This window comes from Hoplias malabaricus, chromosome 3 (genome assembly GCF_029633855.1).
Source record: "Hoplias malabaricus isolate fHopMal1 chromosome 3, fHopMal1.hap1, whole genome shotgun sequence".
NCBI classification, from domain to species: domain Eukaryota; kingdom Metazoa; phylum Chordata; class Actinopteri; order Characiformes; family Erythrinidae; genus Hoplias; species Hoplias malabaricus.
This window is the reverse complement of record NC_089802.1, coordinates 18,618,396-18,633,453: the sequence shown is the minus strand read 5'-3', so window position 1 is coordinate 18,633,453 and position 15,058 is coordinate 18,618,396. Positions and strand designations below refer to the sequence as shown.

At 37.8% G+C, this 15,058-nt stretch overlaps 1 protein-coding gene across 1 annotated transcript in view; it reads right to left on the bottom strand.

Moving 5' to 3' along the window:
• Positions 1–5,008: 5,008 nt before the first annotated feature.
• radil2b (Ras association and DIL domains 2b) overlaps positions 5,009–15,058 on the bottom strand; it is a 33,435-nt gene continuing 23,385 nt past the window's right edge. The window contains exons 9-16 of the mRNA XM_066665501.1: positions 13,533–13,752; positions 13,261–13,433; positions 11,445–11,589; positions 10,536–10,717; positions 9,651–10,017; positions 7,961–8,058; positions 6,781–6,920; positions 5,009–6,316 (exon numbers count right to left, since the gene is read on the bottom strand). Of these exons, the coding sequence (XP_066521598.1) occupies positions 6,226–6,316; positions 6,781–6,920; positions 7,961–8,058; positions 9,651–10,017; positions 10,536–10,717; positions 11,445–11,589; positions 13,261–13,433; positions 13,533–13,752 (1,416 nt within the window). The 3' untranslated portion in view covers positions 5,009–6,225. The remainder of the gene's footprint in view (positions 6,317–6,780; positions 6,921–7,960; positions 8,059–9,650; positions 10,018–10,535; positions 10,718–11,444; positions 11,590–13,260; positions 13,434–13,532; positions 13,753–15,058) is intronic.

Sequence of the window (15,058 nt, the reverse complement as noted above, 5' to 3'; positions counted from 1 at the left end):
TTTGGACTATGGGAGGAAACCTGAGCACCCGGCAGAAACCCACTCAGACATAGGGAGAACAGCAACTCCTCACAGACAGTCACCCGGACTTGAGCCCACAAGCCCAAGACACTACAGCTGTATGACAGTGACATTACCACCTTGCGCCATCGTGCCAACCATATTGTAGGTAGATGTTTTAGTGCAGTGGTCGCCAACCAGTCGCACGCATTTGATAGGTTGATCTCCAAGACCATGCAAGTTGATCGCAATAAATCATGGCTGCTTCAGTTATGGCATTTAAGTTACTATAGCTGCTTCATTCTGTATTCCCAGTGGTTTCTGAGCTACTTGAGCAAGGACATATAAAACCACGTATAAATATAAATACTGACATGCAAATTCGAGACCCTGACCTGAGTGCTGCTGCTCTGTCTTTGCCCTCTCTGAGCCGACATGACGGCAGCGCTGATGGTCTTGGTTTCAGTGCAAGAGATATTACACAAATATTTTATGCAGATTACAAATTACAACACAGCGAGAGTTGCACTTTACTCTGGTGTTCTGTTGAGTTGTGACAATAGTGTACTTTGTACAGCCACCTAAATAACATGTAGGCTATTTAGAAAAAGAAGTATATCAGAAAATGCTCCCAACAGAACTATGCACAGTGTAAATCCCCTTATGAGGGCAAAGATAAGGTACTTGAAGGTAATAAGAATGATAATCCGTTGATTATGAATGTATAATTATTCTGAGCATTTGTTTCAGCATGTTCAGTTTTGGAGCCCTGAAGCAAATAACAGTAAGCTAAAATTGGATAATGCGCCAAAAAATAATGGGAGATTTCCCATTAAAAACACATCAAAACATTAAAAGTTTTGGGTATGAGCATGCGCAAAGGTGCTATAGGTTAGTTATCAATAGGTAGCACAACATGTCAGAACACCTATTTAGCTCTACGGGCAGCCACAGTCACTAACAGCCAAGTACAGCCAACACTCAGCTGTACATTAATGAAGTAAGTAAACAGTTTAATGTTATGTAATTGGAGGCAATGGAGACGTACACAGCTTTTTAATTTGTTTTACTGGCATAAGCCTGGCATTTACGCTGGTAGATATTTAATTTGTTCAGATTTAAAAAATCTTAAAAAGCTTGGTGAGCACTGTTTTAGTGAATTGATGCACACTTCTGTGTAAATAGATACTTAAACTGGTGTTGCCCTTATTCATGTAGGTTCAGTTTTCTTCAAACTGGCAACCTGATCAAGCTTTGCTTCTGGGAAGGAAGGGAGGAGGCAGATGGCTCTTTTCCCTGTTTTGAATCTGTATTGTAGTACCCATTTTCAGTATTAGTGATTGCTCCTTTAAAAATTAAAATAGTATGACAGCTAGTGTCAGGTAAAACTAAACATACCTATAACTGCTTTTAATGAAAAATACATAGAGAACAAGTAGAAAGGCAGTATCTGGGTGTGGTGTGGGTGAAGAGATCAGTGAGGACCTGACCCTCATGGAGAGCCTGCCAACCAAACACTCAGCACAGACCAAGCCCAAATATATACAAATCACACATAAGCAGAATAAAACATCACAAAATCTCAACGAACAACCCACTCATATAACACAAGAACAACAACATAAAAGCCCCATAATAAGATCAAATAATGAACGAAAAGGAACTGCTTTGCATGCTGGGAGATAGGGATATCCAGAAGTGTATTTATGCATAGTTGAGGGTCCTATTCATATATATCCAACTAAATAACAGGTATGTTTGACATATTTGAGCTTGATGGTTCCGTTATTTTGACTAATCATACTGACTTGTCACAATGCAGCAGATTTACAGAACACCAGGTTTATTCAGACTATTCCGCCTGTGTTACTGAGAGAGGAAACGTGACATTTCTTGAGCAGTTCTAAACTTAGCAAAGCTCCTGTTCTCCACATATTCCTCAGTGTCCAGCTCTAAGATTGTTGCTGTTTCTGAGATGTATACATCTGCAGGCCAAAGCCAGCTCCAAGTCGGGGGTACATCCTAACTCTAAACCTAACCCTAACCATTCATTTAGTGTAAACCTCCCACTTGCTGTTCTCCAGCCTTTTCTGACTTTTTTCTTTAAGAACAGCCAGCACCATTACCAGATTACTTAAATTCTACAAGCCACTACTAGTGGTGATGCAAAGAAATGCAAGTTTGTCTATACTGCACATAAAAACTATGGGGATATTCATTTATTCATTCATTCTGTACCTTCTTATATGTTTCTGGGTAGGGGTGGGTCCAGAGCCTAACCAGAATCACTGGGTACAAGGCAGGAACTCACCCTGGAGAGAGTGCCTGTCCTTGGCAGGGCAACACACAGTCACTGGACTTTATCCTTCTATACCTCTAGTAAAGATTCGGGGTAAAGTCTGTGTCAGCCCATGTGAGAATGAAGCTATTAATGCTCCGGAGTACCCCCTGCACGCATTGCACAGGCACTGCTCCTTGCTTAAAACACACAGAACATTTCCCACTGTGAGAACTCATCTGACACTGATAATCTCCCACTCTTGACCACAGAATAACTGAATACAAATGGCAGCAAAAATCTTCTCGTACATCTTCTCATACACAAATTTGAATTCCTGCCTTACTGGAAATGTGTATGCACAGAACATCCTGCATGTGTGACATTTGCTGCTGAATGATAGACCTGATACTGAAATAATTTCTTCTTTCGTAATTTTAAACGGATACAGACATTTTGTTTGAAATGCATGTGTGTCCGACTGCATATACTGACATATAGTACCGGTCAAATATTCGGACACGCCTACTTAGTGAGGGTTTCCTCTGTTTCGGGCCATTTTCCACATATAATAAATGTACAGTACCCGTCAAAAGTTTGGACACATCATCTCATTCAGTGTTTTTTCTTTTTATTATTATTTTCTACATTGTTAAATGGATATGGACGACATTAAAACTATGAAAGAACACATATGGAATTATGTAATAAACAAATGTTAAACAAATCAAAATATGTTTTAAACGGTAGATTCTTCTAAGCAGCCACCTTTTACTTTGATGACAGCTTTGCAGTCTTGGCATTCTCTCAATCAGCTTCATGAGGTCGTCACCTGGAATGGCTTTCAGTGAACAGTTGTGGCTTTGTTAAGAGTTATTTTGTAGCACTGCTTACATTCTTAATCTGGTTGAGACCGTAACTTGGGTTATGCAGAGGCAGGGCTGGTACACAGTGCTTTACAATGTATAGCCCTATTCCACCAATGACTAATCAGACCCAAACTTTTGACTGGTGCTGTATACAGAGATAAACAGACCCATTACCATAGCTTCAGTTCTACCAGATGAGGGGTGGGTGGTGTATGATTTAGCCACATAACACAACAGAGCTAAGGGAGATTCATATTGGACAGTCCTCAGCTTTAGGCTTAAAGCAACCATAGGTAGTGTTTTTATCCTAAAATTTCATAGAGTTCATAGGTCATTGTTTTACTGTATAAAGTCATATTCAGCCCACATTACACTCACATTGTAAGATAACCACAGTTACAGTATTAGACATTGATCGTTTGAAACATTACAGCTACTTCACTGTATTATAGCCTGTAGTGTCTGCTCTGTGTTAAATCTCTTGTTGGTGTCAGTGACTGGTTGGAGGTGAATTCTTACCGGATTTTGGGTAGGTCACAATTATCACATCATCTGGTCGAAAAATAAATTCCTCATAATATTTCAGGCTTTCCGCCGGGTGGAGATGTTTAGGGAGATAAATCCCCTTGTATTCAACAAATAAGTCTGCTTCTGTCATGTTCACACTGCTTACTGAGAGGGCTATTACTTCACAGCCTTCAGAGATTGCTTGAGCTCTGTTACAGTACCACGAACTTTGAGTTCTTACATTAAGTGAACGTCACACTTGCCCTTTTATCTCAGTTTTCTATCTCATTTCCTTCTTTCTCTCACTGTTTGTGCTGAGTCTCTTTTGTTTGTGCTGTTTCTTCTCGATGGGCCACAGTAAATTTTGCTTGAAACCAGGATGGTTTGTGAAGAGTTTTAGTTCTAATTTTATCTGCCAAACATTAATTGGCATGCTGTTCATGTATTTTAGTCATGATCTGTGCAACAGTGTAACCCAGATAGCAAAGAAAGTTTGGCCCATATGCATATATGTGGCAGCTTCTTATTGGTTGTTAGTCACAGAGACTAATGTGCATGTGGTAGGGCAAGCAGAAATATTAATTATAGCCTCTCCCTTAGCCTGTTTTGCAAATTTTTGTATTTCGCTGCACACATCTGATGCTTCCTGCTCTCCCACAGTTTAAACAATTTAGGAATTCAAATAATCTTTTTTAAAGAGTTTTTTTTCTTGTGAACATTTAACATTTTTATTGTAACTGTTAGGAATAAAAATGTCAATGTGTATAAAAAAATGATATGTCCTAAAAAATTAAGTAGTTTGAAAATGGCAAGTGACTTCCAAAAAGAAGAGCTGCAAAAGATGTGCATTTTCAATCATATATTTGAGACCAACTGTGGATCATGACACAGGTCACACCTCTCTTGTTGCCCCACCCCATGTCAAAATGTGAAAGAAAATGAGTGCAAGAGGAAAAAAGGAGCATAAACAGAAAAATAGGGTGTTTAAAAAATGTAATTGCAGAATAAACACACAGGAGACTAAAGGAAAAGAGTTTTTTTTGTAATATTATTACACAACTATTTAAGACCCTGTTTTTGTTCCCTATATCTTAAAAAACTGCTTAGCAACCGTTGAGCCTGTGTAGCAACACAGAGGCTGTGAGTGCTATTTATTAAATGTTTATGATATTGGCTGCTCTGTGCATGAGGCCAATATAATTATGCCCCACGGCTTAATACTGAAAGCGTACTGAACATGTGCACAGTGTTTCTCAACTCCTTGCTTGGTTAAACATCTCCTGAGGGTCCAGCCACATGCTCATGAAAAAATAAAAATAAAAAAGCTGGGGGGGGGGGGGGGTGGGTGGGTGGGGGTACTGGTTTTTACACGACAGACAAGAAGACATCTGGAATGTATTGGTCAGTTCTACCTGTGTAATAAATATAGGGTGACCAGATCTGAGATGGTGAAAAAGAGGACACGCCTCCAGGGGCATTGCCGTTGTATGCTTAGCTGAACCTATGTGTGCTTTTAGGTCCTTTACACCTTTTTCTTTTTTAATTCATCCGAGAACTTACATTTACGTTCTGGCATAGCTGCTCGAGATGAGGGTGGGTACATGAGCTTTGCCTGAAGTAAAGAAGAACTACTGACGTGCAGACTGACCAATTAAATGTTTGCAGAGAAAGTTATCGACCAATAACGGTAGCTCTACAGTCAGACCGTCCAATCAGATTTTAGGCTGCTTCGCCACGCCCCCTTCTCACTCAAGTGAACCAATCGGAGTAGGGGAGGGCGGGACTAGTTTGTGAACGAAATGCTTCTCGAAATTCTATGTAAACTCTAGAAAAACAAAATCCTGGACTTTTGTGAAATTCCGCCCGGACATTTTTTTTAAGTCTAAAAAAGAGGACATGTCAGGGTAAAAGAGGACGTCTAGTCACCCTAAATAAATATAATAAATGCACAACAATGTTGTTTACTAAGAACAAAATGTACATATTTTTTGTAATGCTGAATTATTTAGATTGTCCTGCACTGCTTTACAGCGATATCTGGTGGTCTTAGGCTCAACAACCCTCCAAAGTAGAGACGCCCCTGCTCCTCAGGTCCCATCTTGAGCCTCAGCGCTATAAGAAATGGTCACATTGTCTAATACAGTTTGTCTTTTAAAAAGCAGGCAGGAATGCAACCCTTTTTTGTTTTTTTGTCTGTTTTTTTTTTTTTTTTTTACACTTTTTAAAACATATTTATTTATAGCTGAGTAAAAGTGTCAGTGAACAGTCCTTCAGTCCTGAGGCATGAATATTGCTGTACTGATTAATAATCATTTGCATTGAAATACAATTAAGTTAATTTGGTAAACAGAACCTGATATAAAAGGAGAATTCAATAACAAGTGTCAGTGGAATAAAATAAATCAATACATATGACATAAAATAAAATACATTAAAAAAACTGCAATCTTCATAATCTCGATTTAGGCACAGGTCTCAGAGTGTGGGTACAACCAGGACACTACATGCTTTGCATTTTCCCACTTGTGTTTCAAAGTGCACTTATTAGAGAGGGAGCTGTATTGGCACTCATTACTTTAATCTTCTGTTTTTGTGAATTGGTTCAGTCCGGGAAATCAGGAGCTGAGGCCTCTCCCCAGATTTCTGAATAAATTTCCTACCACTGGAGAGAGAAGAGAACAACAACGGTGTTAGTTTTCATATGTATATTTGTATTTTTAATTCTATATATTAATACGCATTGAAATAAGTGAAAATATATTAAGAAAATATATTATGAAAAAAGCATAAAACATTTACACTTAGGTTTTAGAAGTTGAAATTGATAAATAGTTTACTGCTTAACATCAAAGCAAGGGGATAAATCACCACTGTGTAATGGCAACTTGAACCACTGTGTTGTCTGGTAGGAGCCACTAGTAGGAGCTAATGTATTTGGGATTAGAAATGAGTGCTCTAACATTCTGATACTGGTAATGATACAGGATGCGGAGCATCATTTAATTTAGCTGTGTTACATTGATGTAATTGTCACTTTCCTGATTATAAATGTAAAAAAAAAAATTCCAAAGCATAAAGAAATCTACATATTATTACTGTTATTCGTTACCATTTAATACTACTCACGTATGGTAGTCCACTCCCACAAGCCTGTGACCGTTCACTGCTAGAATTCGATCGCCTGCTCTCAGTTTCTGGCTCATGGCTGCTGGAGACCCTGGGATCACAGACTTAACATAAATTCCACTCATCTGTAATGGTGTCTCCTGTTTAAAAGGACAAAAAGAAAACAATGACATAGACAGTGGCACTTAATACATTGTTTATACTAGAACATAAACCACATAATGCTATCTACACATTAATTCTGCAGTTGGCACTTCTGAGCAAAGTACATAAAGGTTTGTCTACTTAAAGGCCATCTTGGCAGCACTCCTGTGTATTGATTTCCAGTCACACAAGACCACTCTCTGAATGGAAAGGGGCATTTAAACTAAAGCTGGATGATAAGGCCTAAATTTATATCACAATATATTTCTTAATTTCGGTCGATAAGATATAATTCCAATTTTGACATGCACAATAAAAAAGCCACAACTAAAAACTGCCAAGAACTGAAAGGAACATGACATCACCATCAAACAAAAACATCTTGGCTTTGTCAATATTAATATTTTTACACTAACTTTAAAATTGAGTGCAATGAACTGATGGCAGCACCCTGTAATGACCATCAGTCAGTGACAGATGCTGTAAATAATGTGTATTGAATTATTGAAAATGTATATAAAGTCATATCATTGTTATTGAAACATTTTATTTTGCGATATATATTTTGATATTGATTTATAGTCCAGCCCTAATTTAAAGCCAAAATCACAAACTAAAAGCTTATTGGGGAAATATGACAAAATGGAATAGGTTTAACCCTAGTCTGAGAAACTAACACTATGAATTCTGCCATGACCAAATAAACATAGAAACATTAGATAACAGTCCTCAAGCACTTGGGGGAGCCATTTATACACACACACACACACACACACACACACAAATGCTCTGAACAGTAGTTAAAAAAGCATCAGACCTATAAAATCATTATTTCATATCACTTATTTCAAGTCCATTATTTCATAGGACACCAGTCATATAGTGTCTCATGTAAAAACTAACAAACTCTCAGAGAAATGCTACATAAAAAAAAAGAAAGGAAAATGTCCTTAGAGCTAATCTGTTTTAGTTCTAAACGTTTGAAACAAAGAGGTGCCCAAATATTATTAATCAAACTACATATACTAGGACTCACCATCCCATCAACCAGAGCCAGACCCAGACCTCCAGGACCCCTCTGCAGCTCCACTACAAACACCTCATCGTGTCCCACTTCATGCTTTTCGCACACACCTACAAAATAAAACACCTTACAGTCATTATGTAAAAACTATAAAACTGTCTACATCTGCACGTGATCATTCACTGAGCTTAGCTTTTGGAATCCAGACTGTATCTCCTCACTGACCACTTTATTAGAAATCTGCTGGTGCTAGAGACTGAAGCACTCTTACACACTTGGGGATGAGTTGGAGTAAGGGCTGGACGATATGGCCAAAATTTATATCATGATATATTTCTTAAATTTGATCGATAAGATATAATTCCAATATTGATATGAACAGCATACAATTCACAAAATTCTAAGAACATATGAGAAACATGATATCACCATCAAATATAAACATATTGGCTTTGTAAATATTAATATTTTATACTAAATTTTAAATTTAGTGCACTACACTGATGACAGTGCCCTGTACTGAATGTCAGTAAGTGACAGATGTGGTAAATAATGTATATTGAAATATAGAAAAGAAAAAGAAATCATTGAAACATTTTATATTGTAATATGTATTGATACTGAATTATTGTCCAGCCCTAGCTGGAGTAGTGTTTGTGATCTAAAACTAACCATCTCCCATCAGTATCTGATCTTACCTCACAGTGTCAACCTCACAGAAATGATACATAATTCATTCAAAAGTCTTATTAGAGGAGAGAGGAATGTTACTGCAGCAATAAATGAATGAATGAATGAATAAATTCATAAATGTGCAGATATCTGATACTATACACAAATGTGGGCCATATATTTTCCTTTACTTTTTAATCCTTGGCCTATAAAACAATACAGGCAGAGGAGCTCTGTCTAAAGAAGCCACACATTTAGGAGATAATCAACCAGACAGCAACATTTACAGCAGATCATCAAAGATGATGACATCATTTCACAATGCACTCTCCATGCATTAGTACAGTGGTTCCCAAACTTTTCTACAGGCCCCCTCTTTGCAGAAGAGAAAAGTGAAAAAGGCCCCCCATTCTGACACACAGTGCTCCCATCATCCACAAAACCGCAATATCTTGTTGAACAAAACAAAATAAAGTGCTAAATCACCTTTACAGTGAGACTCTTGCAAGACACATGCATTATATGTATACATCTGCTTTTCTGTGCCCACCCTGCAACAGCTACCTCTACTTTGGGAACCACTGCCATAGCATGATTTTTACATCAAATTACATAATACATAAAATATTAGGGCTGGGCAATTTATAATTTTCATTTTTTAATAAAAATATTTACAATTACAATGTTCCCTCTCAATGTTTAGGAGAACGAGGTAATTGTGGTAATCCATTTCACAAAGATGATCTCACAATGTCTTGTGTTATACATCTAGTGCCTCTCTTTCATTTACAGTGGTGCATGTTCACCAATCCCAAACTCACTCTCAGCCACTGTTAAAAAGACCGTTTTTAAAAGAGTTAAAAAATGATCAATGATGAACTGTTTTAAATAACAATAATAATGAATATAGTGGAACTTCAAAGTAGGTGTGGTGCATGAAGTGGTGAATGTGTACATAACAGAAGCTTAGTGTTGACATAATCTACAGCATAATGCTATGTACTTTAGTATGTACTCTGCTCTTCTTTACCTTTCTCTGGTTTCAATGCCTCAGAGCACTGGACATTCTGGTGGTTTGAATCTGGATCCTGGCTCTCTGTTTCCGACTCCACCAGATCCACGCTCTGTGGTGTGTTAGGAGGGGTCAGCAAGCACGATGGGTCCAGTGCTAGGCGCTTATTACACCCGCTGTAATTTGGTTGCTTGTTTTGTAGCTCTAGAGCCTTTAGCTTTTGAGTGAGAAGGTCTTCACAACTGCCAAGATGTCCTGTTCGTGAAGTGCATGCTGGGACACTGTCTGTAGGCAGAACCACCTCTGTGTGGCCCACTTCAATATGAGCTTTTGGGAGAACCTCCATTTTTGTGCGTTTGGCCTCCAGTGGTACAACAGATTCACTCTAAAAACAACAAATAACAAACAAGCTGTGAGATGTAGAGCTATGAAATATGCTGGAGTCTGAGACTTGAGTCATTTGTTGACTGACTTGTGACTCAAACAGGATCTAAGGCATGAAAACAGTCCTTTAAAAATCTGTTTTCCCACTTTTCTTTATACACTACTTTTCCTGCATGGAGCGCCTCTGTTTTGTCCTTTGGTATAAAAGATTTCTCTAATGAAACTCTTCTGAAAGGGATTTACTTCTGTTAGACACAATCCCAGCAGCAAATACAAACACGACACATATACACTCCAGAGAATCACGACTCAAATCAGATCAGTGTGATGCAACTTAAATATTCCTCCAATATATGTTTGTTGTTGTAGTGATATACCTTATAATAATAATAATAATAATAATAATAATATCACAGATAACTGCAATATGGGAATGAGCTCTCTATCCAATCATATTTTTACTGCATGCTGTGAGATACTTAATGTTCCTGATGTTACTGTGGATGATTCCTTTTTTACCTGAGAAGTCGTCATTGTTGGTGCGCTTGGCTCTGGGTCCTTTAGCTTGTTGATAATGACCTGAAGTTGTCTGAGCTGTTTTAAAAGAGTTGTGTCTTCAATGGGCCTTTTTAGGTCGAGCAGAAAGCCATCTATAGGCAGGATGAGAGGAGGATGGTCGTCAAAACTCTCCAGAATATCAGCTAGAAGGGCAGAGAAAAAGGGGCATTGTGTGTTATACAACAGTCAAAACAGCGTTCTTCCACATACCCACACGCAGATGTCTGGACACACAGCCAAACTGGTTCAGTCAAACTGGACTGGTCTTGTCCTGTTGCAAATCAAAGTCAGTAGCTGCATGGCACCATGGTTAACAGTGCCTTCCACAATTACTGGACCACTCAAGCTTGATCTTGAACTAAAAATCTAAAACTAAACATGAGAACCTAAATCTTTATAAAGAAATAAGGAAATATGGGAAATCAAACCTATCTGTGATACCAAGATTTTCAAAAATTTAATCTTGTTTAATATTTTAAATGTACATAACATTTTCATGACTTTAATTAATATGACTTTAATATTAGTTTTGCTGCAGTTATTAAATAATATCAATAATCTGCTGAATTAAGATGAATGAGATTATTAGCGGAATTATTAGCTTATTTTTATTGAAAGCTAAAAGAAACCATATCATTTTGCATTGCTGCTAATGAAAGTTACTGCAAAAGGTAAAAGGAAACAGGTAAACTGGATAAGATGTAATTTTTTGAAGAGAATTTATTTTCTGGCCTGGTTTTCAAGAAATTATAGATTTTCTAAACTGTGTAGATAAGCACTCTAGATATTCAGTCCAACAATGCCTTCCAGAATTATTATAATATTACAAATTTATTCAGAGAGTGACAATAAGTTTGTATTATTTCTCACCAGTACGGAGGGCTGCACTGGCCTCATCGCTGGCTGGTGTCCAGTTGGATGGACAGGGCCGGCGTGGGCTGTACTCTCTGAGTATGTGGTGCAGCTGGGCGGGGCTCAGTGAGGGAAACTCCACCCGCAAAGAAGACCAAGAAGACTGTGAAGATAAACAAACATATACTTATCTTCTATGTTTTAATCACTAATGAACTGTATCAATGTGTCATAACTGACACTAATGAACTGAATTCTGATGGCAGAGAATGATTTAACTTGAGTATAAATGGTGTCGGATTGTCTTATGTTCATTTCTGATTGAAACCTGAGTGGTCCAAGCAATAGGAATTACTTTAAGAAAAGGAGTCACTTAAGTGCAGAGTACCACCTTTTTTGGCAGTGACTATAGACTATAGATATAGACACATTTTGAAATGGGTCATTAAAGCATTAAAATATTCAAACTGTGAGAAATGTGCTATTTTTATACTATCCCAAGATGGCAGGCTTGGCCCAATTGACAGCTTTTAGAATGTAGAATTAAAGAGTATGAATGGATACATTCATAACTGAACAATGTCAGCACACTATAGATCAGAAAAAAAACCCAGCTTTACACATCCAGACAAGGCTTATCCTCCTTGTCATTTTTATCTGCTGGAATGAACGAGTCTCTGTGTCCATGAGTCTTAATCCTTTAATGATTAATACTTCCTGTTAATCATTTCTGAAGACTGCACTAATTCCTGATGTCTGCTGAGATAATTCGGAAAGAAGATTGATGTAAACTTAGAATTGGTTCAGGACACAGCAGCACTGCCCTGAAAACTCTACTCTCTGTGTTCTTTTCCACACTGTATGCTTTGTGTTACACTATTATGAGAATAAAAAAAAAACATATAGTTTTGGATGGACGTAATCTACTTTACTCTTAATGTCAAAACACTTAATGGACATCTATGATTGTGGGGAAATGCTGTTCTCTCTTGTTGTTTACATTAAGAAGCTCTGTGTCTTTTAAAGTGGAACGGTGTGTTTTGGGGGGGGATGACAACTGTTGTGTGTACGTGGCTGAAGTTTAACTTGTCTCTAAGTTTTTATTCACTGTTTGATTTACCACACAAACTCATTTGTAACTCGAGTTGTTTAGTATTTTTTAGCACATTAGAAAAGTAATGCAGTTAGTTTCCACCTTAAGTGATCCAAAAAAGCAAAAATAAGTCAATATTACCCAGAGCAGGAATGAAGAAATATCGTCATCTTGGTTTGTGATTTTCAAAGTTTAGAGGAAGAGAGAGAGAGAGAGAGACACAGACTTTTTTTTTTTTTTTTTTTTTTTTTTAAATACTGATTTACAGACACCACGGTTTCATAAACACCGTTTCGAGCATGCAAACAGACTGGAGAGCTAGCAAATGGTGAAGATGGTGAAAAAACATCTTCTGAAATTTATAAAAACAGTTAAATAATGAATAGTAATAAACTCTTTCCTAAAATTTGTATCATAATAAGACATGGGTCACATGTACTCCTTTAAAGATTATCGACAGAAATTTTAAATGTTAAGAAACAAATGTGAAACGCAACAGTTTAGGGTTAGATTTAGGACCAGGTTTAGGTTCTGTGTTGAAGAAAAGTAAGTACAATAACTCCTCCTCTACTCACAAACAAAAAAGTGATATCAGTTAAAAGATTAGATCTCAAAAGATTAGTTCCCAACACTTGTTTAAATGAGTTCTAAGTGAGACATATTGACACTCTGTTCCCCTGTAGGACTTTAGGGGGGGTTAAGTATATTGACACATTAAGCAAATAAGCAAGTGTTTCTGACCTGTAGCAGGTTTTCCCTGGGTGTGGCAAGCAGGTTGACGGCCGAAGAGATTTTAAGCAGGTAGCTATGTGCTACCTCGCTGACTCCAGCTGCGTATGCCCAGTCCATTACCAGATCCATATTAGCCCTGATTTGAACTCCACACGACCAGCTGTAAAAGCTCCCTCCTGATCCTGTGTACAGACGTCATGTGAGAGAGAAATCAGCCTCATTCAGCTGAGTAAAGCAGTCAATTCATTTAGAAATATTCAAGAAAAAATACAAATCTTTACCTCTCTCCATGAACAGGTTGAAGAGGAAGGCATTGATGAAGAAGAAGAGATAAGTGAAGAGTTGTAAAGAGATATCTGGATGCAGGTGGAAGTTTTTGGCCAGATTCAGTGCCTTTGTAAGGATGCCCAACACACTGCCAACGTCATCAGATATTTGCACTTGCCCGTTTTCTGAGAATGGATTGCTGTCTAACAGACCTGGCAGTACTGGATACAGGAGCTGGGGAGAAACAGGATGATGCACAGCAAAAGTTAAGGTATTCAAATGATATCAATATGAGAATAAAAAAAAATACCCTATTCAGAAGTCTGTATCCTTATAATTAGTGAATTCAGCTTCTGTAACGTGCACTCACTGCTGACGTCTTAACCTCCATAGAATATCCTGAAATTGGGATAAAAATGCGAGGCCCCAGAGCAGCTGCACATGATTTTTTAAAGGGTTGTTCTGTTTGTTTTTGCTGCCTCCAACATAAATAAAAGACATTTTTAATTTGTTCGACATCCTCATCTCTGCAGTAACATTGCTGGACCCACATTTATATGAGTACATAGACTAGGTAAAACCAAACGAAACAAACTCCTGGGCACTCGTGCTGAATGTGAGTGGTGGCTCATTCTCATTTAAAGGGACAGGTGCAGAAACCACTTGTTTGGAACAAGGTTGTTTAGACAGAGGGAGAACAGTGTTGTGTTCTTAGATCATTGTATTATTTTGACCAAAGCATGTCACAGATGTTCATTTAAAATCTGTTTTAACCTGTTTTAACTTGTGGGGAAAAAATGTACATGTAATCTTTAACTCATGGACCTTTTGGAGAGGGCTATTGATTTTCCAAGAAATTTTGAAAGAAAGCACAGACAGAGAACATGCAGGAACTTCCTCTTCTTTCTCAGAAGATACCACATCTCTGGCAGGGTTTAAGGATCCTCCCTGTTTTACTTAACCTATTAAAGGCATGTGCATGTAGAGGCTGCTCTTGTTAGTAACCCTCACGGTCAGGCTGACCAAAGGAGCCCCCCACACAGGAAAACACAATGCACATCCCTCCATTTCATTGCTCATCTTCCCTTCCCTATGTTCTCCACTGCCCTTCAGTGTCCAGACACATGCCAAAAAACCGACCTGTAGGAGTTCTACATGTGCACAGGAGAATAAAGCCATCTGTTAGCCATTCATTAAAGCAATAAATCAAGGGAAGGAGCAAGTTATCACAAATAATATCACAACTATGTCCTGGGTGACTTTATTACTTTTTTTATGTTTTATTGCTTGTAGACAACAAGTTTGCAAAGAAGATTTAAATTGTGACACTAGGGCCCTGGGTTCCTATGAGGCCTGATTTTATCCACAGCACTGTGAATAAATAATCTGGGTCTTAAACCTGCAAAGTTGAAGTCAAATTTTGTTCCTAGCTCTTGTGCATACATTTATCTTGTGTATCTCAACCCCCTTTTTATGTATGACTTCATGATGAGATGGAATCAAAAGGGCAGTGTATTTAAATGCAATATTATCTTATATT